We start from the raw sequence: 27,122 nt of genomic DNA, 5'->3' as shown, positions 1-27,122 counted from the left end.
CATTTTTTTGTAGAGACACTCTTGAACAAGTTACAGGTTGTCAATGTCGACTAATTTCACTGCGTATTAGCGAAATTTTTCACTTTGACAACCTGTAACTTTCAAAGTAGTGCCCTTACAGAAAAATGATCAACAACAAAAATGATGTGTTATTTTGGCTCAATCCACCCAATACAAAATAAAATACGTCAGACAATCAGGTGACATCGAAATGCACTATCAAAATTGGTCATTTTCTACTGAAAATAGCCAACATATTCCAGTGAACTATAACCTCAACGCGATCTGGAGTTTGAAAAACAAGACTGCCACGTAGCTCGGATCTAATTGTCAAGCACCAAATAATCGGTTTTTCTTAATCAAAGCAATGTTGGAGAAAGGGCTCCAAGCAGATGTCTGGGGATCTTGTGGTAGGCCTGCTGGCGCTTGTGACGGAGTTTTGAAGCAGACTGAGCCATGTGTGCTTGAGCTGATTCGACCTTACAAGTTTTATTTGGCAATCGAAAACTCGAATTGTAAAGATTACGTGACGGAGAAGTTCTGGAAGTCACTGGATGACAGGATGACTGTCCCAATTGTAATGAGAAGACAGACGGTTCGAGATCTGGGAGTTCCTGATTCGGCGTACATCGCAGTTGACGATTTCGAAACTCTTCCTGAATTCATCCAGTATGTTACGAAAGTAAGCAATGACAAAGATTTATATTTGAAGTATCACGAATGGAGGAGAGATTATAAGTGAGTTCAGAACAGAACAGTTGGTTTAAATCAAAATAAAAACAAGATTACAGAGTGGTATTCGACAACGGGTTTTCGGGTTGGTGTAGTCTCTGCAATCGAATACGAGACAAGCAGGAAGTTATGGATAATCAAAAATCATACGGCGACATAGATCGGTGGCATTCTTTTGGAATGTGTGATGATTCGTTTACAATGAAATATTTGAAATCTTTATCGGGAAACGCAGAAAAAAAGCATACTTGCAAACCGGGCCGGCGCGTAAATCGCTTCGAATGCAATATTATGCGCTGAAAAATATACCAAAGTGTAGATCTCGGCGAGTTCTATGTCCGTGACATACTACGGACCGGATGGCTAGCAGGGTTGTGCGGAATTCCGATTTCCGTTTTGAAAATTTTACTTCCGGCTTCCGACTTCCGACTTTCGTTATTCCATAACTGTAGATTTTCGGAAAAGTACATATTGCAGACATTCAAGGAAAACGGTCTAAAAGGACAGAAAATAAGCTTTTTCTTCTGCCAAAAACTAACTTTCCATTGGTTTTTGACTTTTCTCTTGGAATTTTTAAATATTTGCGAAAAATAACTACTTCCGACTTTCGACTTCCAATATCCGACTTCCGGGCGTTTTTTCACTTCCGACGGCTAGTCGTTATCATACCGCGGGCCGGGAAAATGTGATAAAAACGCGAAAATGGCCAAATAAGCTATTCTAGCCCGGTCCGTGGCACATTAACAAATAGCCATCCGGTCCGTAGCGGATCACGGACATAGAACTCGCCAAGATCTACATTTTAGTATATTTTTCAGCTCGTAATAATGAGTTTCGAGCAAGTTACGCTCTGGCCCGGTTGCAAGTATGAAAAAAGTGAGAAATCACAATGATTATTTATACTTGGGTCGATCCACTGAAACTGTCATTCGGGAGGCCGGCGTCGATTCTGAAGCAGTGAAAATCATTGTCTCATTTCCAAAAAACAGAAAAACTTACCAGATTTTCTCTCTTGTGAAGACGATAGAAATCCAGTATTTCTGTACGCCAACAGCCGACTCTTATCAGAAGTACTTCTTCGACGAATCAGTCCACGACGAAGGATTGATCTGAAATGATATCCTCAGTGTTGAAAAAAAACCTAACTCACCTCTTCCCCTTCTCCAAATTCTTATTCAACTGATTATCAATGATTGCTTCTTCCTCTTCGTCCTTTCCACAATGTGTCCACCAATCGTCTCCAGACACTTCTTCCGGTTGCCCTTCGATCAACACTTTCGACTGATTCCATCCGTTGCCCATTGCTCCAACTCGACGAACTGCTGTTCCGCTGCCACGGCGGACTACCAGCACTTTGCCCGCTCCATCGCCTAGAAATTCAGTCATGGGTTACTGTAATGCGACTATAAAACTAACCTAAAAAAGAGTTCGATATGACATAAGGGGAGCTCTCAAAAGTAACTTTTTTGAGCCGTGGCTCACTGGATCTCGATGACATGGAAACTGCAGAGAGCTGAAAATCGAACAAGTCTAGTTGATAATCCTTGTGACCACTAACCTTCATAGTAACTTCCTGTTCTTTCGGATCACAACACGAGGAGGCTGGTGAGTCGTCTCTTCTAGGTGTGATACTCTCATTACTCATTTGACTACTTGATCGACCACTCTCATCAGTTGCACTACTTCCAGCCATCGCTTGAAAAACAGAAGATCTCAGTGGATGATCTGAAAATGTAAATTAGAATAGAAGGAAGTTAAATAATCAAACCTGCAGTTCCAACTTGTCTGGGTTTTCTGCCATTGGGGACTGGTGGGGAGAAGTATCGAGAGTTGGAGTTGGAATTCAGAGCAGAGCTAGAACTGGAAGTTGTGACAGCCAATGGGGTGTATTTGGATGGTGGATGGAGGTGTTCACGACCGTTTTTTGAGAATGTCTGGAAAAAGATAATCTTAATAATAATAATAATTTATTACGATCGTGAAAGTATCGTGAAAGTATAGATTGGTGAATAAAATTCAATAAAAATACAATAGGTTCAATATATTATACTAGGAAGAATAAACATGAAACATGAACACATGAGATCATACAAGAGAAAGTATTACAAAAGAACATGAAAAGAAATAACCATAGAACATTCAGAATAAGAGACACATGAACAGACGGATTGCTAAGACTACAGGACTGTGTCAGAATGGTCAACATTCTAGAGTTTTATAGTTGGAAGGGTTCTGTTAATAAGACTGATTTGACTGAAGTATCTTACAGTACCGTGCAGGTACCGTGCGGTAAGATTTACACTTTGGCAGTTTTCAGTTGAAAATGACCAAATTTGAGAGGGTGTTACGGTACTGTCCCACCAAGTAAATTATGTATGAACCATACAGAACAACGATAGAGCTCCATTTTTGTAGTTGACAACTTTTTGGTACGGACACTCCCAGAGAGTTTTGATCATTTTAAGAGGACAGCTCAAAAATAACTATATTTTGCACTGGACTGATTTGAGTGAGAAATTACTTTGTCGATATATAACTTGCTAGGGAGTGTCCGTACAAAAAAGTTACTGCATATGGCTAGTAAATATCATCCAACTTATCAGCTTAGAATTAATATCTTACCGTACTCTGAGTTTTACTCAGTCCTTGCTCATTCGTTGTTGATGGAACGTGAACTGGAATTGGTAGCTGACTTTTGAATCCCCTTCTCATGGTCTTGACAGGCTCCTTTTTTCTGAATTTCAAACTAATTCAAGCAATTCTTTTTCATTTATTAAGTCCTTACCTGAACTCTTCCTTATTCCCACCAACCTGCCCATCACTCTTCATCTTCATTTTCCTTCCAGTGTCCTCCTTTGCCGTCTCCTTTCCAGATTCTTCTTCTCCACTAACAATTTCCTTTTTTCCTCTTCCTCTTGGTCTCAAATTCTGTTTCTGTTTTCCATCTTCTTCCTCTTCCGACTGTCTTTCCCCTCGTTTTCTTTCTTCTATCTTTGCTCTTCCCCCTCTTTTCTTCACTTTTTCTTCACTCTTCGAAGGATTCCCTTCTTCCTTCTCCCCTCCAAATGCCATTCGTTTACTTCTGCTCAATGGTGGAGGGTCACTTTCAGTGTCATTCCGACTGAGATGACCTCTTGAACTAGAAGGAGCAACTTGATGAGATTCTCGTTGAAGCGGAGGATGGTGGCTCCTATTATTCAATTGGGCGGAATGGTTGTCTTGAACCCATTTTGATGCTCGAGCACTCCCACGACTTCTTCTATCAGATAGACGATTGGGTTGAGCAGAAGATGAAGATGATTCGACTTGATGAGCCAGGTCATTGGTAATGACAACATCGTCAGAGAGTAGTTGGGGTCTGGAAATAGGGCAGAGTTCTAGCTGAATTTACTCATTTTTAACCAGTAAATGGAAGAAGAGAAAGTTTTGAGCAGTTTTAGAAAATGAATGCCTGCATAAAGCCTCTCTACCCTCACTAGGGAAGGCCCCGAGTGACCGTGAGTTATGAGACATGACTTATATTATTGGAAAGCTGAGCTTCCAAATATATATTCAGCTTTTGCCCTAGATGTCTGGTATTTGAGAAAAACTGGGTCAAAGTTTGGACCGCTGACAAGTTACCTTACCCCACCCTTCTTCATGCCACACCGCCGATATTTTTCATACGTCGGTAAGGCAAAATTTGACCTCGTTTTTTTCTAATACCACACCCCAAGGGTAAAAACTGAATATAGATTTGGTATCAGCATTTTCTCAGTTTTCCGAGGATATAAGTCACCTCCTATAACTCTACAGTCACTCGGGGGCCTTCCCTAGTCAGTATCTCACTTACCTTGGCAAAAGTCTATAATCTAGCAATGGCGATTCAACGGAAGCAATCGAATGTCTTCGATGTCTCCTATGAGAAGATGAAGACTGTTTCTCTTGAGTGTTATCCTTCTTGGATACATTCAACAGGGCAAAATAGAAAGCCATTTTACTCAAAGATTTGAATTTTACGATGCGATGATTTCAAAATATTTCCTCCTCGAATAGCAAGTTTAGACAGAGTCGAGAATGTAAAGTTATGAAAAGTGAGCCGAAATCGGCGAGCCGCGAGGAGAGCCACACAACGATTGCTCCCCGGGGAGGGAATCTCGATTTTTGGCAGATGGACATACAAAAAGTTCCATAGGAATATTTCTAAAAAGTTTTTTGGGGTTTGTGGGCGGGTGTTTTTCAGTTTTCAGTGGTTCTCTTTTTCGAAAAGTTTGAGAGTTATAAATCAAGTTAGAAATGTACTCTAGGAGAATGCAAGTTTCAGAGTTGGCTTCTTTCAAGTTCGAGAGTTTTGAACATAGGGAATCTTGGGATCAGGACCATATATCTCAAATAAATATAATATTGGAAAGGTTATTAGATAGTTTTTTGTTGTAATTTCCAGATAACTTTACAAGTGTCTGAAGATGTATCATCTTTTCCCTTCATTCTGATATTTTTCTGAAAATATTTGTCTATTTTGGAATATAAATGAAGACTTTTACACTTTGGCAACTCCCAGCTCTTCCAGCCTGCAGTTTCAGTTTGTCTTTTTTTGCATTTAGAAAAAAAATCGGTTGAAAATTCCAGAATCGACTTCGCGAAGACTTCGCAATCAGCGAAATGAATCAGAAGGAAATCTTGACGGTATATAACGTCCAAGGAGTTACAATCAGTTGAAAAATTCTGTGACGAAAAAAAAATTCTGAAAATTCTGTGAAGTAACTTGATGCTGTACGGTGTTTCCTGGCGGAATAATATTTTGAAAATTCTTTAATTTCAGATCTGCTTTGATGCCCAAATCGAATTAACATAAAATATACTGTTAGAAGAACTGATGGAGCCGCTGCGTGGTGGTATTTCGATGGAAATCACTGCAGAATGCTTGTATGAAATTTGTTGTTCTCCGTTTCAAATTTGATAATAAACATTTTCTTAATTCATTTTTTACCTGAAGTACCTGAAATTAAACGACCTACGACACAAATTACAACACAACATAACGAAGACGGCTTTTGGAGTTATTGTCAAGGTTATTTCGAAGGTTTATGAGAAAGTCGAGCACTTCGCAGTCTTTGAAAGTTTTAGTTTAAAATTTGATGAATTTTCTTCTTTTTTTCACCCGAAAACTCCTCTCGAAACAAATTCGAGAAGCTTGAAAATTAGTGAGGCCCTACTGTTTGGGGAGAAAGCAAAAAACGGGAACTACGAAAACGGGAGAAACGAAAACGGGAACTACCAAAAGGGGAGAAACGAAAACGGGAGAAAGTAAGTAGCACAAATTTTTCTGCGGTAAGTTGCGAAATTTTTGTGCTATACTTGTAAAATAGATAGAAACATTTTTCTGAATTATGCGAGTATCCGTGGTTGCAAAAAAACCACGTATGAGCAGTCCTAAATGAAATTTGTAGGTCTAAAATTATTTCTATTATTTAGGACTACGGTGATTATTTGTAAGCACGGACACCCGGATAATCAAGACAACGCATTTTAACTATTTCAACTATTTTACAAGTATAGCACAAAAATTTCGCAACTTACCGCAGAAGAATTTGTGCTACTTACTTTCTCCCGTTTTCGTTTCTCCCCTTTTGGTAGTTCCCGTTTTCGTTTCTCCCGTTTTCGTAGTTCCCGTTTTTTGCTTTCTCCCCAAACAGTAGGGCCTCAAATTAGTTTCTGCCGCGTTGCGCGTCATTTCTGGTGTTCACTGTGCACATTCTCGTCGCCGTGTTTCCACTGTACGCAAACACTTCTCACTGCAACTTGGCATTTTTCCAGCAGTTCCAGACTAATTTCTCATTGAATTTTAGCATTTTTTATTAAAAAATTTTATAAAACATTAGTTTTGATCGAATAAATATACTTGAATTTTCTTCAGAATGGCGGACGCATCTGCCGGAGGTCTCTACCAATGTCTCACCGATATTGCTCGTGCCGACACCAGTGGAGACTACCAAAAGGCTCTTCAAGCTGCTAATAAACGTAAGTTTTGAAGAATTTATTGCAAATTTAGGTTTTCTTGTCAAAAAATACGACGTTTATATTTTACTGCGAAAAAAAATCGATAAATGTGGAAAACTCCGTTTTTCAGTCATCCGCAAGCACCCAAAGGAGACATTCGCCTTCAAATGCAAACTTGTCGCCCAAATCCAACTGTCTCAATGGGCAGATGCTCTTGAGCTCATCCGCAAGACCCCAGCTCATCAAATGGGGTACGTTTATCCAAAAAATCCGTTTTGTCTCTGAAAATACCAACGAAACCTCAATTATTTTCAAAAATGATTATTTTTCAGTCACGTTGGATTCGAAAAAGCGTACATCCACTATCGTCAAGGAGAACTCGACGAAGCAGTGAAAGAGCTCAACACTTGTGATAAAGACGACGTTAAGGCTCAAGAATTGAAAGCACAGATCTGCTACAAGCAAGAGAACTTCCAGGAAGCATTCGAAATCTATCGTTACCTTCTCAAGAATCACTCTGACGATTCCGATGAGCTTCGTCGTGCCAACTATTTGGCCGTTCAAGCACGTCTTGAAGCTCAAGGAACCAAACAGCAAGTCGACGACGCTGAGGACTCGTACTCACAGCTTTACAATAAGGCGTGTGTTGAGATTGAGGCGGAGAGACTTCCACAAGCATTGGCTAGTTTGGAGAAAGCTCTAGTTTCCTGCCGTAAATCTCTCGAAGACGAAGACCGTGAGGAAGATGAAATCGAGGAAGAGCTCGATTCGATCCGTGTCCAGAAGGCGTACGTCCTTCAACGAATGGGAAAGAAATCGGAGGCCCTTCAGATTTATCAGAAGGTGCAGGCGGCTAAGTAAGTGAAATTTATATATTATTAATAAAATTTTCCAACTTTTTAGCCACTCCGATGAGAGCGTCAAAGCGACCATTACCAACAATATCCCAGCTGCATCCAGCGATTTCGCTTTGGCTGATTCGAGGAAGAGATTCAAAGCTGCGCTTCAGGTTAGTTATTAGCAGCCCACCTCTTCTTGCAACTGCGCCCCACCGTAAACGAGAGAGTATCGGCGAGAGACGCAGAGTTTTTCTCGCGCTGAGACGGATTTACACAGTTTTGAACTATTTTGCATTTTTTCACAATAATTTACAAAAAAACTTTTGAAAAATAGCGAAAATAGATCAAAAATAGTGAAAATCTGTGTTGGCGCGAGAAAAAAACTCTGCGTCTCTCGTCGATACTCTCTCGTTTGCGTTGGGGCGCAGTTGTAATAAAAATATTGTGCTAATATCCATTTTAAGTTTTTTCTCGATTTGATCTCGCTTCCAACAAAACATTATGATTATTTCGTCGAAAACTAATACTTTTGCATTCAACTTTCTAAAAAAAACTTTAATTTACAAAACAATTGATTTTCAGATAGACCAAAGCAAGCTCACTCGTCGCCAGCGTCGTACTCTCATGCTCAACAATGCATTGGTTCTTCTGATGTCGAATCAACGTGAGCCATGCAAGAAAGCACTCGAGGAGCTCGTCTCGAAATTCGGAACGTCCAAAGATGTTGCTCTCATTGAGGCTTCTCTTCATGTGAAAATGGGAGATACTGAGAATGCGTTGAAGGTTCTTGAAGGAAACGATCTTGAGCAATCGGTGGTTCGTCTTCATGTTCTCCTCAACGCCAACCGTCTCCCAGAAGCCATCAAAGCTATTCGAGCACTTCCAAATGCTTCGGAGCTCGGACCATCCTCTCTTCTCACCTCCGCTCTCATTGCTTCGGATTCCAAGGATGAAGCTGTCAAGGCTCTTAACACTGCTTCCACCGCCAAGAATCAATCTTCTGAAGCTCTTAAATCCATCTTGGAGGCTCTTGTCGAGGTGGAGCAAAGTCGTGGAAACGAAGGAGCTGCCACAAAACACTTGGAGAAACTCGTCGAGAAATTCCCTGACGATTTGCAAGTTCAATGTCGTCTGGTCGGAGCGTACTCGAAGAGTGATCCGAAGAAGGCAGAAGCCTTGAGTGCTAAGCTCTTCCCAGAATCAATGGAAGTCGATGTCAACGTTGATGAGCTGGAGGAATCGGATTGGATCCTCTACGGCGAGAAATACCGTCAGAAGAAAGAGGCGAAGTCCCCACCAGCAGCTGATTCGGAGATCATCACACGAAAGCTCAAAAATGCCAATAGAAAGAGGAAGATTCGCCTTCCGAAGAACTACAACCCAGATGTCCTTCCGGATCCAGAGCGTTGGCTTCCTCGTCAAGAGCGGTCCACTTATAAGAAGAAGAGGAAGAACCGTGAGCGAGAGATTGGAAGAGGAACCCAAGGATCCTCATCGGCCAACCCGAATGTGGAGTTCGTCTCCGCCTCCCCCAACTCGCCACGCCCACTTCCAGGACCAGTCGCCGAAGGACCTCGTCAACAACGTCCAAACTTCCAGAAGCAGAAGAAGAAGAAGGCGTCGAAATTCTAAATTATTCGTTCTAATTCAGATATTTATTGAATGCTTGTTTGTCCACCTATTTGATTCCTTGCACCCCCTCGTTTGTATTCTTCCTGTTTCCAGTAATACGAATTGGTTATAATTTTTTTATTTCAAAATAACAATATAGCACCTTTCAGGGGTTCGGAATTGCGTTGAAACTTGTTTCAGCTGAATAAAATGCAGTTCTGAGCAGAAAGTGTGAGGGAAACGAAATGAGCAAAAATAGTAAGAACAAGACGACTCGTAATCGAGAATGGAAAGAGAAAGAGAATTTGGAGAAATCGGTGAAATTGGACTAGCTGGGCGGATTGAAATTAATGTAATTGGCGTCGTCACATTCCATCTGATTCTGTGAGACGTACATCACTTGATCCTGATAATTCTGTTGTTGTTGTTGCTGAGATTGCATATATTGTTGTGGGAGACTATTCGTCTTGCACAGTGTCTCGTGTTGATTTATCGATTGATTCGATTGTGACGGCATCTGACCGAATGATCCGGATTGGGGAGGCATTCCGTTTTGTTGATAACCGTTTTCTCCGTACGCGTGGCCATTCGCGCCGTTTTGGAATCTGGAAATTGAAGAATTGAAATTTTTGCAGTGGGCGCGTTTGGCAGGTTCACTATTCAGTTTTTACAATGCGCTCTACCGAAATGAGGAAAAAGACCGTGGAAAATGAAGAAATGCAGAGAAAATGCATTTTTGCGGATTCGCTCGGCACAGTTGTTACAACTGCGCTCCATCGAAATGTCTTTGAAGAATGTCTCTATTTCTCTGAGTCTCTCTATTTCGCACACTGTTTTCTTGGTTTTCATTAGAGCGCGGTTGTATGAAGCGTGCCGGGCTTGTCAAGGCCTTTTTTCGAATTCTTTGAATTTTTTTCGCTAAAAAGTCAAATTTTCGACTATCGTTGTTCATAATTAGAAGAAATTCTGAAAAATCATCAGAAATGTTCACATTTTCGATGAAAAACTTCAAAAAAATTGGTTCATTTTTTGAAGCCAGGCAGTCGGGCATTCAAAAATTTTCCATGTAAGAATGAACAAATTTCCCTAAGAAGTCAATGATGAAAAATCCCAATTTTTCAATAATTTTGCAAAAAAAGTGGGAAATCTAGGCTAACCTTCTTTTTTAAATTAACCACTTTTCTCAAAACTCCGCCCCTTTTTGCAATTGGGGAACTACTGTAGCATATTGATAAGGCTCCAATGCCACTCACCAGCTACAGTATCTTCAACTGGTATGTTCTGATCTACAAGCTACAATAACCCATGACCTACACCACTACTCACCTATCATACGACGTCGTTGTCACTGTAAACTTATGCTTCGTACTCTCCACAGTCGAAATATAGAACATGGGTTGTTGATTCGTAGGTGACTGCGGGAGTTGCATTGAATCCCTTCTCTCCAGATTCGGTGTCCCCATTCCATTATTCACTTGTCCATTCGACACCTCATCGATCTCCATTCCGCCGCCATGAGCCACGTTCATCGCTTGTCGCATGTCTAGAACTGAAGGTTTTTCAGAAATGTTTAGTGGGCCAAGAGATAAGTACTCACCTCCATACATATCAGGTGTAATTGTCACATTGTAGTCCGGATCACATTCATTCATTTCTAGATTTGGCATTGACGAGGCTCCATTCAAAGAGACACCGAAATCGTTGACTTGAGCGGGAAGGGAGTTGCACGAGAGGCTGAAAAGTTGAAGGTACATTACTGCTTAAAAAACCAAATTTTAAAAACCAAAAAAAAAACGTGGCCTGAACCAACAAGTGGCTGCGCCTCTCCTACCCCACACCACGCTGAGGATATTTTTCAAGGACCGTGGAGTTATAGGACGTGACTTATATCATTGGAAAGCTGAGAAAGCGCTGATTCCAAATATATATTCAGTTTTTCCCCTCGAGGCCTGGTATTCTAGAAGAACGAGGTCAAAGTTTGACAAGTCATTACCTTACCGACGCGTAAAAATATCGGCAGCGTGGTACGTCAGGAACCTTGACCCCGTTTATCTCAAATACCATTCCTCGAGGGCAAAAACTTAAGAAATATTTGGAATCAGCGTTTTCTCAGCTTTCCAATGATATAGGTCATGCCCTTCTTTAGTATGATATAAAAAAAGAACACTCACTTATAGGGTAACGTGCCTATCTGATTCTGGTACGAAGCGGCGCCATCCAACGAACTTTGATAGGAATTGAGGCTCTCAATTGAGCTGGAACTCGACGAATGTACCATCCTTGGCTCACTGTGTCTTCTTGCCAACCCATTCGAACCACCGAGTTGCTCGTCTTGTGATGATGAACTACATCCATTTGTCATATGTCCGTTGATTGGTGGTGATGGAGATGTGTCCATTTGGAGATTGGATTGTGGTGGGGAGGAGTTGTTTGGAGAGCGACTTTGATCGACTTTTGGTGCTTCTTGAAGTAAATCGTGTACCAGACGATCGTTCATTTGTCCGAAACTGTCAACAAACGAGAGATTCTCCATGACAAGACGGCCCAACATCATGACGGATGGGACGAAGAGAAGAAGATTTCCAAATCTGCTAGAAGCGACTTCCTTCGGATGAGTCTCACGAACGACGTGGTAGAGAGTCTCTTGGATTCTGTCACGAAGATCCATGATGGCTTCAGAACCATCTTGAGTGATGGTTTTCAGGTCTGGAATGACAGAGATCACTTATTTTTCTCTGTGTGTTTCGATAGAGCGCGGTTTCTCACACCTTGCACTTACAAGGATTCAGCACGATAATCGCCTTCAACAGCGTAATCTCCTCCTCCTTCAAATTCATCTTCCTCAATGGATCAATCAGCTCGTCGATACATCTCTCCGCGAGTTGATTTCCAAAGTGATATGGCTCCGCCCACGAGTTTGGAGCGTATCTCGAGATATATCCAAAAGTGCTGAGGCATACGATATCCGCTTGCTTGTGACGAGCAGTGTTGGCACACAGACTGAAAATCATCAGAGGGCCGTAGCTGGCTTTCACGATGGCGACCTAGAAAACTTTGATCAAAATTTGAAAACTCCCCTAAGTATTACCTTATCATCCATGTTATTAACATCCATCATATCGAATAAATGATCCGCCCAATCAATCATCGCAATCAGTCTTCGATGTGCAATACATGGAAGTTCTTCTGGATTGATTTCTCGAAACGCCTCATATCTCATCTCAGTCCTCTTCCCATCTAATAACGTCGGGTCCTCCAGTAACTGTTTTATCGACGTGGCAAATGGAAGTGGATAGATCTTCGATGGTTCCGTATGCCCGTCACCTCCGCCAACTATCAGGTCGATATTCAATAACTGCATAAGAGTTGTTCTCATGTCAACTGGTAGTTTTCTCATCCATTCCGCATCGACTTCCCCTTCATCTTCTGCTGATAACTTTGATCTTCGTTGCCGTCCTTGATAATGTCGTCCGGTTGCGTCTCGATCAGGGCGGACGGCTTTTGGGTCCATGCCGACGTCGATGCATTTTTTGAAACGGCAGTATCTGGAAATATTGGATATGCATGATTTGCATGAGTGGCCTAGAAATTTTCAAAATATTCTTAAAAGGTCCCAGAGGAAAAACATTTACAGATTCTAGGTCAGTCTTCAAGAATTTGCCTTATGGTAGATTTAATTTCAGAATCTTCAATTGCAAACCGAGCGTATCTCGCTTGAAACGCAATGTCATGGGCTGAAAAATATACCAAAATGTAGATCTCAGCGAGTTCTATGTCCGTGACCTACTACGGCGGATCGTTGATATGCCACGGGTCGGGAAAAAGTGCCAAAAAACGCGAAGATTGCCGAAAAGGTCTTTCTAGCATGGCAAAAGACCCACAAGCCTATATTCTGTGCGATTTGGGTCTCGCCACGAAAACTGCAGTAACCAGGGTACGGTAGTTTTTGTGGTGGGACCCAAATCGCTCAGAATATAGACTTGTGGGTACTTTTCTGAAAGCTTGAAACAAGGTGAATTCAGAAACAAAAATTATTTGAGTGTTGAATCCCAGGTTTCCGAGAAATATCAAAAATATCATTTTTACACTTTTTCTTGGCCTGCGACACATTAGCGACCCGCCTTGGGCCGGTTGTAGGTCACAGACATAAAACTCGCCGAGATCTACATTTTGGCATATTTTCAGCACATAATAATGCATTTTAAACGAGATACGCGGCGGTCCTGTTGGTATGCTTTAATATATTCCACTTTCTAAAAAACTACTTTTTTTTTACGTTGGAACTCAATGTCAATTCCATAATTTTTTTCATTTTCTTGCCATATCACTAACCTGCACGAATTCCTCTCATGCCTATCGACAACACAATTCCCATTATGTCTACACGTGTATTCTGATGGTCGTTTGAGTGTTCTCCTGAAGAAACCTTTGCATCCGAAGCATGTCACTACACCGTAATGGGTTTTTGCGTTACCGTCTCCACATACTCGACACGTGTCGTTGGCGCCTGGAATTTGAGGGAAATTTGAGGTTGCAAATGCGCTCTATTGACAACTAAAGACTCACCAGAATGTGTTGCAATCTGACTTAAAGACGACTTGCGGGATATCGAGGCAGCCATATTTTCCAGACTGGATGTGTCGACTTTTCCCATTTTTACAGACGATTTCTGAAAAGAAAATTCTCATTTTTTGCAGACGAAAAAAGATATCTTGATTGCAAAAATTTCTATACATTTTTTGTGTTATATTGGAATGTAATAAGGATATAGATGTATTGTATATGTACATATGAAAGAGAAGAGAACGAGAGATAAGAAATGGATAGAGAGACGGGGTAGAGAAATAGACAGATAAGATTGATCGACGAAAGAAAAATGATAAGAATCAAGTGGGGGTATGGAGAAGAAGAGTAGGGAGGGAGATGATAAGTGGAGACGCAGACACAAAATAAGTGGATAGATTTATGATTGGAAGGGTACAAAGTGTCTCTCTGGGTGATATTGGATGAAGAGAAAGACGGACATTTTCTGGTTATGAATCACAAGAAAGGAAGAGAGGAGGAGGACGTGGAAAATGGGAAAATGAAGAAAATATTTGTTCTTTGGTACAAGGTTTTTTGTGCCAAGAAAGGAATGTGGGGGGGGGGGAGTACTGTAGGCTACAGGTCGTAGGCAGGGTTGGGAAATTTCGGGCCGGTCCGATCGGCTCGATTAGCCCGACTCATGCAGAAATATGAAATTTTAAAAAAAATCATTAAAAATTAGCTTTTTTTAAAAAGTTTTTCAAAAGTAGAATTTTCGACTATGATTTTGAATATCGATGAAAACTGAAGCGTACAAAAGAATTTAGACTTCTTTTTATGGAAATTTATAACACTTCGAAAAAAGTTTGAAAAAAATTGTGCACATTTTTTGAAACCGGGCCTGAATTTTGGAGATTCTAGACTACTGTACTACCTAAAATCTATAATTTTCTCGGCATTCAGAATCCTCAGAATACTTTTCTAAATAGTGGTGGAAAATGATTTTGAACAAAGTTTTTTTCAAACAAAGCTGTCAATTTTTTTGACTTAATTTTTTGAAAATTTCACATTAAAAACCTTTTTGACTTTGATTGAATTCTGAAGTGTAGTCAGAAATTCGAAATTTTCGGAAAAAAATCATAAAATTTCAAAATTTGGTTCAAAATTTTTTTTTGAATTTTGAACCCCTGCTCGTGGCATGTTTAGTATTTCAATACAAGCACTTGAAATCGTGGCCTAGAATGTTCCAATTTTTTCATTTCTGGGCTTTCTAGGCCACCCAAATGACCACCTGGGCTAATGTCTATAGCCGATGTATCCTACGCTATCAAAACAACTCGTGACTTTCCATTGTCCAAGGAATCACAACTGTTCGCCTAATGACTGTGGACTAGAACACCAAATTATCAGTTTCTCATTTTCCTAGGCCACCAAAAAGTTCTGAAGAGCTGAAATCGTTGCTCATTCTAAAAATGTGTTGAAAAAGAACTGTACAAATAAAAAACTCAAATTTTACAATTCCTCTATTGAATAGCTCTGCAGACTCAGAAATTTCTGAATTTCCAAGAGAAAAAGGTCAGAAAAAATGTTGCAAAATGAAGAAGAAAAAAGAAAAAGAATGACATTTTATCGTAGCGGAAAGAGGTAATGTACGTTATCAGAGAGAAACAGAACAATAAAAAAGACGAATTTCCCACGAGTTATTTTTGGGGTGTGTTGAAGAGAGATGATTCATATTCATATTCAAATGAACTGTTTTCCATCTTTCAAAACTCAAAAATGAAGAAAAAATTGTTTTTTGAAAGTAAAAGTAAACCCTTGCAAAAATCTTATGCTGTCATTGAGAACCTAATCCGATTTGATTCAGGTCATGACTCTTTCAAAATCAAACCATCAATGCACACATCGATGCTCTTCCCTTTTCGTCGGAGGCTAGAACTCCTCCTAATGGGAAAAAAAGAAGTGCTGGGAAATGGGAAAATGGGGAAAAAAGGTGGAGAGAGGGAGGAAGGATTTGCATAGGAAATGATGTCAGTGTCCCTGTTTTTACTCTGTTTTGTCTCGCTGTTTAGTTGTTGAGGTTCTTCAGATGGAAAATACTTTCAGAAAATTCTTAGAAAACAAGGTTATCGAAAATTCTCAAAGGTGCAAGAGCATGTGCGCTCGGGCCGGCTCGTAACTTGCTTCAAATTGAGTTTTATGCACTAAAAATATACCAAAATGTAGATCTCGGCGAGTTCTATGTCACTGACCTACTACGTGCCAAATGACGGGTCGTTAATTTTTGCGTTTTTTGGCACCTTTTCCTAGCCTGCGGCATCATCCACCATCCAGCCCGTCGTAGGTCAATGACATAGAACTCGCCGAGATCTACATTTTGGTATACTGTTCAGTCCATAAAACTCCGTTTGAAGCTAGTTACGCGCCGGCCCGGTTTGCAAGTATGAAAATGTCCGATTTATCGGTAGAGCACGCTTTCTCCTCTAAAAAATCGGCAATAACCAAACTAAATTCTTCAATTAACCAAACCATCTACTCCAGACACTAATCGTACATATAAATACAGCGTATTACGATAAATCATATGGGAAATCAGTAGGCTACTAGGGCAAATAATGACGGTTAGAGACCATAGACTATCCTTGAAAAATAACGGAACGGAGAATGAGATCTATGCAAAAAGGGGAATGAAGAGGTCAGAGATAGGAAGAGACAGTCAACGAATAGTGCAATAGATAACGAGGTGATAAGAAGGAAGAACATTTTGATGGAATAGGATGTGCACAACCGCGCCCTAGGGGAGCGAGACCTCTAAAAATTCTCATCAAAATAATAATAAAAGGAAGGAAGACGAAAAAATGGGGTAGGGGGGCCTTCCGTAAGAAAAAAAGAGGGGGCACTCTAAATAATAGTGTATGTCTGGAGGAAATTGGTCCGAGATGAGATGGGGAAGATGTTTTCTATTTTTCTTATTTGAAGATTTTATAGTGGAGGGATGGGAAGGGGCCAGTGTAACAAGTAAGAAGGGTCTAAAGATTGAAATGTTATGTAGTTGGGTAGTATGGTGGCCTAGGAATCCAAATGATGATAAGTACCATAATTGCAAATCGGTCCGAACGCGTAACTCGCTTAAAACGCATTATTATGAGCTGAAAAATATACCAAAATGCTGATCTCAGCGAGTTCTATGTCCGTGACCGAGGACGGGTCGGATGGCGGATCGTTAACGGGCCGTGGGCCGGGAAATAGTGCCAAACGCAAAAATAGCCAGAAAAACCTTTCTAGTCCGGCCCGCGGCCCACTAACGAATCGCAAATCCGGCCTTTAGTAGGACACGGACATAGAACTCGCCGAGATCTACATTTTGGTATAATTTTCAGCTCACCATATTGAGTTTTAAGTGATTTAACCACCGGCCCGGTTCGTAAATATGATAACTACTCAAGCCATGGCCTACAAAGTTCTATGATGGCCTAGAAAACCCAACCTACAAACCTCTAACACCCAGTAGAACCGACCAAAAAGCAAGCACACGCCTGTTCTGCTGAACCCTATGCTATTTGCATGACTATCCTATTGATAAACTGATAAACCCTCTAGCAGCCATCCTCCAAAAAAAAATCAGCATAATCTGGTTACACTTCTAGTTTTCTCCTCCTTCTCTACACCCCTATCACCATCATCTTTGTCATACGACACTTTTGTCTTTTCACCCCTCAAACTCTCCCGATTTCTCATTTTATTTCAGTCATTCAAGCCAAGGTTCAATATGTTATTTGAAGACATTTTTGACAAGAAACAGGGCGAAAAAAATGCGTCAGACATCACATCACATTAGGAAGGAAAGTGATATAAATACAAAATAGAGAAACAGGGGAAGAAGACGAAAAACGTGATTCTGCATATGCCATACTGTACACGTGGACTTCACATGAGATGGGTTGGAAGGCGTGAAATTCTCACGGTCATGGAGAGGAAGAGATCAATGATAAAAATGGTAGAAGATTGGGAAAGTAAATAGTAAAGTGAAACAGATCTGTAGTAGTTTGTAGGAGGCTGATGCGCTCTAATGATAATGTTTCTCATTCAAAGATAGCTAATTTGGTTTTGAATAACCTTATATTTAATTGGTTGCATAATTATCATTCAATTAAAGAATTTAGATGTGTCTGCTCCCTACAAAACTATGCAACCATATAATATTTTGCAAGAATTAGAATGATAAATTAATCTCTCTCGAGAAATGCCATTCATACTTTAATGACTAACTATATCAGATGATCACTGACAACTTGTAAATTCAAGGGGGGTTTGGGAAAAATAAGAAAAATAAGAAGGAGACGGAAACTTCTGAAGGTTATTTCGGTTATTTGCGGTGATGCTATTTTTGTAATCTTTAAGATATTGGGGATCAGAGAACATGGGGTAGGACTTTGAGTTGGTCGAAATGGAAACTTGGTAAAAATGGAAAAGCGGAGAATAAAAAAACTAAGTTTTTCGTATTTTATTATTAAGATTGTGATACTTCATTGAAGCATATGCTAAAAATCGCTCTAAACACCACAATTCCCGTTTTCCTGACTCAAAATGAGCCTACATAGATGGAAGAGTTTTTCAGCGCGGCCGTGTAGTCCTCTCTGACAAAGTTTCTATTAAATTCCTCTTTTTTTTACTTTTCCAATAAATTTCCGCAGTTTTTCTTTTTTTTGTGCTGTTCATTGAAAGAAAAACACTAAAGTTTTGTTGAAAAAAGCAAGGAATTGAGAAATTGGGAAATAATTTTATCCGAGAGGAATACACGGCTGCGTGGAAAAACTCTTCCATCTATGCAAATGTTGAGTCAGGAGAACGGGAATTGTACCGTTTAGAGTGATTTTTAGCATATGCACCAATGATGAATGTTTCTTAGAATTGTCTGAAGTATCATATAATGCAAAAAAAGTTTTCGAAAAAAAACTAAAATTTACCTTCTCTTGAAAAATAGACACTGAAAGTGGCCTAGGTTTCGCATGGCCGTATACTGAAGGTTTTCTGAATAAAAAAATTTCAAAAACCCACCAGTTCAAAAAGTCCAATGAGAGAGAAACTAGCGATTCGGAACCAAATCAGAAACAAGTTTTTCAAAAAAATTCAGTGAAAGTTGGTCAAAAACGATTACTAGCGATTTTGCAGCCTCAATAAAAGTTTGAAATAAAAATTGGTTCAAAAAATATTGTAAAAAGTAAAGGAAATTGGTGGGTTGTAAGGGAAGAAAAGGGGGGCGCCACGGTGGCTTAAACATGTGCTCCAACTGTGTCTCTGAGTCTATTCAAGCATCTCTATTCTTCAGCTTCTTCTTCTTTTCAAAACGTGTCTGCGTCTCGCAATCTCTCATCTTTTTCACTTGCGAAATGAAAAAGAGATGGAAAAATGTGCACATTGTGCACAAGTTCTCTCTTTCTTTTTCGTCCCGATTCTCTCGTTTTTTTCTATTGGCATTTTCTTTTTGAAAAGTGGGGGAGAAGGAGGAGGAGAAGATTGAGAGAAATATGGTTTTTAAAAGTGCAGCATTGGGAATTCAGAGTTGACAATTTTCTTTTGTTTCTTGTTATTGGTCTCTCAGTTTTTTGCAAAGTTTTGAAATCTCAAAGGCCCTAAGTTACATGACCTAAAAACTGACTGCTGGAAAAAATTGTCAAAAACTACCTGCCCGTGCAAAGAACAAAAAAAAGCTGAATACAAAGTGAAAAAGTATAAAAAAGGAATCGTGTGACCTCTATTTCTCTCTCAACACACACTTTTTTTGTGTATTTGCCGAAAAAAAACGGTGGTGGGGGGGGGGGGTCTTATGGTTGGAATGAGAGGAGGAGAATAAATGATAGTAGAATAGGTAGAGTAGTAAACAAGGACAAACAACACAACGAAACATTTCATTTCTCTCTACCGTTCTATGTCTCCGTTTCCATTCTGAACTCTCAATCATGCATTTCAGATCAGGTGGTTGGGGGGTTAGGTGAGGTAAAATGGATGATGACGGTTTTTTTCATTGGAGACTGAAGGGAAGGAGGAGGGGGATGAAGGGAAATTCAGGGATTCAAAAGGGGAAATACAGTTTTTTTTGGGTTTTTTGGGGATCGTGGGTTACGATAAATACCTTGCGCATTTCGCTAAAGTCAAACTTTCATCATTGGAGCAGATGCTAGACATCACTCTAAACGCTCCAATTCCCGTTCTCTTGACTAAAAATGAGCTTTCGCGGAAGAGTTTTTCCGTGTAGCCGTGTTGTCCTCTCGGGCAAGATTTCTGTTCAATTCCTCGTTTTTTTAAACTTTCTCGAACAAATTTTTGTAGTTTTACTTTTTTTTGCGATATAAATTGAAAAACACGAAAGTTTGTTGAAAAAAGCGAGGGAGCCAGGAATTGAGAAATAGTTTTGTCCGAGAGGACTACACGGTTGCGTGGAAACAACCTTTCCACCTATAGAAATTTGGAGGTTGGAATACAACTGTTATGCCAAAGACTAATTATAAGAACTCCAACGGTATCCATGTTTATGCTCCGTCCTGGAATAGTTCATAATTTTGAGTTTACTTTGAAAAATTCAGTCAAAATCTCATTGACCGAGAATCCAGACATCAAGTTCTACAGACACACAGACGGAGACCCCACCCTGCCTATTTGACAACACAGCACATGAAAAGAGACATAATGGCGACCAGTCTTCCAGACAGGGAGTATTTTTAGAAGTTGGTTTGGCTACACGCACAGTTTTAAGTTTCCATAATACATACAGAGAAATTTGAGCCGTCAGGAGAATTAACGAACAATTGAGAACTTGATAGATCTAGCCGTTCCTGGGAGTTGCACTCTGAGATTCTTTGTGGTTCTAAAGTTGAAAGAAATACTTTTCTAACAAGAGAATCTCCACGAGTTTGTATAGAATCATGGGAGTTGCTGACCAAATCTTACGGTAATAACTTTTTCTTTGTTCAATAAAAATTAGAAAAAAAAACTTTGCTGCCAAGCCTTCTATTGAGAGAATTTCCCAAGCAGAAATTTATGTTATCACAGCTTTCATAAGTTGTGTACAGTTGAGGATCCCTGGAGATGAACGTCCTGAGAAAAGAAATTGTTTTTCAACAAAAACCTGAATGCTATCTCTCTGGGGATGGTTTTTACGGAAAATATTAAAGCTACTAAACACAGATTCAGGGTAGCCGGGAACAATACACATTAATATTCAAGCTGTAGGCTAGTTCAGGTCTCTGTTGTATCCAAGGACATCTTGGGTTACTGCAGAACTCATAAGGGAAGCCCTCGAAGTGTCCTCTTTCAAACGACTCAAAAATTTGATACTTTCGAGTCCCTAGATTCCAAATCTGAAATAAAATCCTACGAAACCCTTCTGTGAGGCGAGTTATGAGCTGTCAAACTTTCCTATGATTAACTGATTATGATTAAGTAAGCTTTTTTGCGTGACACGCGGTCTGCCAGAATGACTACCCAAACATATCCCACTCGTGTAACGCAAAAAAGCTTAATCATAAGAAAAAAAGCTCATAACTCGGCTCACAGAAGGGGTTCGCAGAATTTTATTTCAGATTTGGAATCTACGGACTCGAAAGTATCAGGGGCCAAATTCTTGAGTCGTTTGAAATGAGGACACTTCGAGGACTTCTTCCTGGCATACGGTTCTCTGGATACCGCTGGTTATTGTACCTCTTCTGGACATCACATGTTCTTATTCCATTACCTGTACTTACTTGGATAATACCTACCGTACCACACACCCCAATATTTTCAATACTCACCTGACACATTGCCATTAGTTGCAGCCTTGCAGCGAGTTTCATTCCTTCGGTCCACATGATTCCAATGATTACTGATTAGGAATGTCTCTCTCAACTAAACGCTTCCATATAGCACTTTGGCTTTTATACTTTTGATGCTCACTATTTTGTCATTCTAGTCAGTTTCCGGTGAAACCTCCCCGGTTCGTTATCAGCATAGTGACCAACTATTCTCCTAAAGCAATTTAAACTAAACACTCACTAAAGCACAACTGATAAAATCGTAGTTCTATTTCTGGAATCGTTTCCGATAAACATAAGTTCATAGTTCGACAGGAAACCCTTTTTTTCTGTTGATACCGGTGCTTATTGTAGACACAATTCACGTGAAATTTTGAAACATTACATATTTATGAATTGGGGGAATTGAGGGGGTTGCAGTTGTTGAGAAGATGAAAGGTTAACGATGAGAGATGACCACGAGAAGGTGTCATTAAAGGGAGATAAGATACCACCAGAAGTTGTAAAAAGTCGAAACCCAGGTACAATGATCAAGTCAGAAGGTATATGAAGAAAAAGAAGAAGAGATGTACCTTTAAACCGGAAATCATAAAACAGGACAAGAAACGAAATGTGATATCTGCAGGTATCGGTTCAGGTTTACAATTTCACAGGGGGATTTACGAGAAAACGATGAATCATGAAGGTGTGAAAATGGGTGAAATAATGAAAACGAAGATTTTAGTGATTTTGTGCGAAGTCGTAAACGGTTCCCTGATCAGAAAAATTTGAAAAAGTTTATAAGGAAAAACAAAAGGTTATGAAAAATCTCTCGTATGACCTCTTTTTTTGTAACGAATCAAAATGTCTTCATGTCTGTCTGTGTGCCTGTCTGGCCGGATGTATAACAGTAAAAATAACCATTGTCTATTCGGTTGAGAGAACGTATTAGCACATCATGCTTCTTACAACTGCGCTCTACCGAAACCGAAGAAAATTGTGTGCAAAATGGAGAGACTCAGAGAAAAATATACATTTTTCAATGATATTTCCGTGGAGCGCAGTTGAACTGTGCCGAGCTAATCAAAGAACGGAAAAAATTACTCCAAAAAAACTTATCACAACTTCCAAGAAAACTGAAAAAATACCAAAAGTAAAAAATTTTAAATTCCTAAAACAAACTTTGAAAATGTGGCTGCTTTTCAGTTGGTCGAAATACTCAAAACTTCGCTACCTTTTCTTTTATTTTTGCTCGCTGAGCCATCCCCTCACCAGCTTCTACACTCTTACTATTTGACCGCGCAGCTCCGAGAATTAATACACAAATGAGAGAGAGTGAGAGAGAAACTAAATCGGTTTTGTACGCTTTGAAATAAGAGAGTATTTAAAATGAAGAGGAGTTTGGAAAAGAAAATAGGAATGTTTGTCTGTGATTATCGGATTGAAAGAGAGTTTTGGGAAAAGTAACTTTTGAGGGAAATGGAAAATGAATTGAAAGTTTTGTCTAGACAAACTGGCATCCGGAAATAAACAGCCATCTGAAAATCAGAGCTGGGCGAATCATTCGAGTGAAGATGCAGTACTGGCCATAAAGAATGCGACACTTGCAGTTTTTGGTTGAAAATGGTCAACTTTGTGACTGTAAGACGGTCTTCCTGATAGTCTCACAATATTGATTGTTTATGGAGTGTATAGATCACAAATAGAGCTTAATGTTTGTAGTTGACAACTTTTTTGTACGGGCTCATCCTAAGAAGTTACAGGCAGTCAATGTAAACAGCTCAAAAATGTCTCCTTTTAGCACTGAAAAAGGGCAAAATTTTCGAGAAAGTTCTTTGACAATAACCTCTTAGAATGGACCCGTACAAAAAACTTGCCAACTACAAGAATGGACTTTATTTGTGATCTATGCATTCCATAAACAATCAATATTATGAGACTATCAAGGAGGCCGTCTCACAGTCAGAAAATCTGTCATTTTCAACTAAAAACTGCAAATGTCGCATTCTTTATGGTCAGTACTGTATGATGATAACATGCTAGAAAATGGAATTATAAAAGTCTAAACTTAAAGGACTTGCACGTGTAGATAAAATTTCAAATCACAAGTCCTCACGAAACTATCCAGAAACATCTTATATTGATTGATGCATTATATCATAACTGAAGACACCACTCGAATTTCCCTCCTTAAATTTAATTGCCGGCTGAAAATAGTAAGGTGACTGATCCATATGAAAGCTATCATTCACCATCTCAAATTTGTCAGAACGAATTTTCTGAACGGTGGAAAAAATATCAACAAAGAAATCGTATTTGCAGAAGAATGAGCAGCAATGCAGGCTAGACACAACTCTGTGAAAAATTGGGCCTGATCGACTCCAGATAAAACTGTTATCACCAATAGACATGGTGGTCCTAAACAAAGTGAAGCCGTTGCTAATTGTATAGTAAGAGTTCTAATTGCTTCGATGTGCTTCTCATAATTATGTTTGGATATTCTGGGTTTCAGTTGATACATCATCTTGAAAATGTCGAACATAAAAAATAAAACTAACATAATAAGCGCGACTCCTGTTAACATAACACATATTATAAATAGTGATATACTCAACGTCTTGGTGTATACATCAAAATGCTTTATGCTCCGAAAACCTTCAGAGTATTCCCGTAGATTCTGAAAACACTATACATTAGTTGCATTCAAGTCAAGAGCCTACCGTTTCAATATAAATCCATTGATCTTCTTTGGATATGTGGGTTGTGTGAAACCAAAAGCAAACTATTACTGGACATATAATACATAGAAAATAGCCTAACAGCTCAAGCAATTTTGGAATAACATGAACGTTCAAAGCGGTTGCAATGGCTTGATGTTTCTTCTCGAAACAACATACTAGACATTCTAATTGAACAGTGGTAATAAACATTGTAATGATCTGAAATAAAAAAGATTATTAGTTGGTAAACTATACAAACCACTGAAAAAGTGAGCTGAGATATCGAACCATTCCGCTAGAATTCCTACAGTGTACGCTCCTATTATGGGGAGCAGAGGTACGGGCTGCATCAAAAAAGTTAGATGAAAGTCTAATAGAAAGCACATTATCTGAAACTTTGATTTACAATTAGGTTAGACCTGTTGAGTTGTTTAACCTGAAAAACTAGCAAATCATAACGAAAACTGTCTAATGATCTGCATTGAAACATCAGCAAATAAATACCAAACGAGTTCAGAAAAATGGAAATCGTTCCAATGAAATGATAATAGTTTAGGAGCCACGCAGGCTCAGAGAAATCGACTACGTACATGAGAGTAAATTGAAACTGATTTTCTGAACAGAGTAATTGAAAGAATATGAGTGCTTAAATGAGGCAGGTGAAAGTTTTGGGGTTGTCAGTGGTTTCATTGAAGGAGGATTGACGCCTTTTTCGCAGATTATGATACTTTTGACAAGTTGTTGAAATAGTGAGAAAAAGAGGTTTGGAACATAAATTTGGTCCGAGAGCACTACACGGAAACGGGGAAATACTCTTCCACCTATTCTCCCATGAGTCAGGAGATTCCAGGAGATTTCTTATTCCAATGATCAGAATTTTGAAACACCTAATTAAAAAATGCGCCAACCACTGCAGAAAATACAGAATTACATATTTTAAATTCACAGTTATGTAGTTTTACAAATCTGATTAGGGGATCGTTCATATAGCAGCTTCCCATTGTTGAAAACTTTATTGAGTCCTGATCTATTTAATATTCTGATGTCTTTATCAAAATTGTAAGAATGCATTTTCTTATATTGATAATTTGAATGTCAACAACAAATAATGAAAGTGTTGAGGAAACAATAATACACCTGATGATTCAACTCATCTCGATATGCTTATGATACCCTCCTCCGTTTTTTAGAGGACGACACGGCAACGTGGAAAAACCCTTCCAGCATATACTCCAAATGTAGAAGTTTGTTAGCTTTCTTTGAAGTAACATAATCTGCAAAGAAAAACGTCAGTTCTCCTTTAAAGAAACCACTGTCAGCCAAAAATTTTCACCTTCCTCCTTTAAGCATCTATATTTCTTTGAATTCTACTGATCTAGAAAAGCATGTACGTAGTCGATTTCTCTGAACCTGCGTGGCTCATAAACTTTTATAATTTCATTGGAACCATTTCAATTTTTCTGAACTCGTTTGGTATTTATTTGCTGATGTTTCAGTGCAGATCATTAGACAGTTTTCGTCATTATTTGCTGGTTTTTCAGGTTGAATTACTCCACAGGTACTAAACTAAATCACAGTTTCAGATAATGTGTTTTCTATTAGACTTCCATCTTACTTTTTTGATGCAGCCCGTACCTCTATTTCCTATATTAGGAGGGTACAGTGTAGGAATTCTGGCGGAATGGTTCGATATCTCGACTCATTTTCAGTGGTTGGTATAGTTTAACAACCAATAATCTTTCTTATTTTAGATAATTACGCTGTTTATTATTGATGCTCAATTGGAAATGTCTAGTATTTTGTTTCGAAAAGAAACATCAAGCCATTGCAACCGCTTTAAATGTTCATATTATTCCTAAATCGCTTGAGCTGTTAGGCTATTTTCTCTGCATTATTTGTCCTGTAATAATATGCGTTTGGTTTCATACAACCCACATATCCAAAGAAGAACAATGGATTTATATTGAAACGGTAGGCTATTGACTTGAATTCAATTAAAGCACAGTGTCTCAGAATCTACGTGAATACTCTGAACGTTTTCGGAGCATACAACATTTTGATGTATACACCAAGACGTTGAGTATATCACTATTTATAATATGTGTTATGTTAACAGGAGTCGCGCTTATTATGTTAGTTTTATTTTTTATGTTCGACATTTTCAAGATGATGTATCAACTGAAACCCAGAATATCCAAGTATAACTATGAGAAGCACATCGAAGCAATCAGAACTCTGACTATACAATTTGCAACGGCTTCACTTTGTTTAGGACCACCATGTCTATTGGCAATAATAGCTGTATCTGGAGTTGATCAGGCTCAATTTTTCACAGAGTTGTGTTTAGCCTGCATTGCTGCTCATTCTTCTGCAAATACGATTTCTTTGTTGATATTTTTTCCACCGTTCAGAAAATGCGTTCTGACAAATCTGAGATGGTGAATGGTAGCTTTCATACGGATCAATCACCTTATTATTTTCAGCCGGCAACCAAAACTAAGCAGGATAGTTCGAGTGGTGTCTTCAGTTATGAAATTATGAATCAATCAATAAAATATGTTTCTGGATAGTTTTTTGAGCACTGGTGTTTTGAAGTTTGCTCTGTTTTCTTTCGGATTGCCAAATGGGAATCTTAACAACATCCACCTGCCCATTTCCATTATAAACTTTGTTCCCTTTTAGAATCTTTCATTATCCTCCAGACCTCCTTCTGACCCGAGTATCTCTCGCCACCGCTGAGTTGTGTACCACAGTCAATGCACCATGTTCTGACTTGAAGGTAGCGGTGCGCTGTTCAGAATTAGATTGGCGAGGCAATAAGAAAAAGAAGAAGGATCAACAACATTGTTGAACACATATACTAAACAGATTCCGAGTTGGTAGGAGTTTTCGGCGACGGCTTAGTAGAAATTAAGAGAATTTGCTATGCCAGGAGGGACGGTCTGAGG

The 27,122-nt window shown here is 39.3% G+C and overlaps 4 protein-coding genes across 4 annotated transcripts; 2 read left to right on the top strand and 2 right to left on the bottom strand.

Moving 5' to 3' along the window:
- Positions 1-367: 367 nt before the first annotated feature.
- GCK72_006792 (uncharacterized protein) lies at positions 368-742 on the top strand (the record flags this gene model as incomplete). Its single annotated transcript, XM_053725797.1, has 1 exon — positions 368-742. The coding sequence occupies one exon, from the start codon at positions 368-370 to the stop codon at positions 740-742; it is 375 nt and encodes a 124-aa protein (XP_053589991.1).
- Positions 743-1,629: 887 nt separating this feature from the next.
- GCK72_006791 (uncharacterized protein) lies at positions 1,630-4,707 on the bottom strand (the record flags this gene model as incomplete). The annotated part of the gene is made up of 8 exons (XM_053725796.1): positions 1,630-1,681; positions 1,883-2,102; positions 2,149-2,245; positions 2,291-2,457; positions 2,501-2,666; positions 3,355-3,466; positions 3,518-4,090; positions 4,565-4,707. The coding sequence occupies 8 exons, from the start codon at positions 4,705-4,707 to the stop codon at positions 1,630-1,632; spliced, it is 1,530 nt and encodes a 509-aa protein (XP_053589990.1).
- Positions 4,708-9,489: 4,782 nt separating this feature from the next.
- Positions 9,490-13,815, bottom strand: GCK72_006790 (uncharacterized protein; the record flags this gene model as incomplete). The annotated part of the gene is made up of 8 exons (XM_053725795.1): positions 9,490-9,766; positions 10,488-10,704; positions 10,759-10,895; positions 11,333-11,867; positions 11,941-12,205; positions 12,250-12,706; positions 13,494-13,668; positions 13,728-13,815. 8 exons carry the CDS (start codon positions 13,813-13,815, stop codon positions 9,490-9,492), a joined length of 2,151 nt encoding a protein of 716 aa, XP_053589989.1.
- Positions 13,816-26,322: 12,507 nt separating this feature from the next.
- On the top strand, positions 26,323-26,616 carry GCK72_006789 (uncharacterized protein; the record flags this gene model as incomplete). The annotated part of the gene is made up of 1 exon (XM_053725794.1): positions 26,323-26,616. The coding sequence occupies one exon, from the start codon at positions 26,323-26,325 to the stop codon at positions 26,614-26,616; it is 294 nt and encodes a 97-aa protein (XP_053589988.1).
- Between the last annotated feature and the right edge of the window lie 506 nt (positions 26,617-27,122).

Source organism: Caenorhabditis remanei, chromosome II, assembly GCF_010183535.1.
Source record: "Caenorhabditis remanei strain PX506 chromosome II, whole genome shotgun sequence".
Taxonomy (NCBI): domain Eukaryota; kingdom Metazoa; phylum Nematoda; class Chromadorea; order Rhabditida; family Rhabditidae; genus Caenorhabditis; species Caenorhabditis remanei.
Note: the sequence above shows the minus strand (reverse complement) of the source record. Positions and strands in the feature narration are given on the sequence as shown.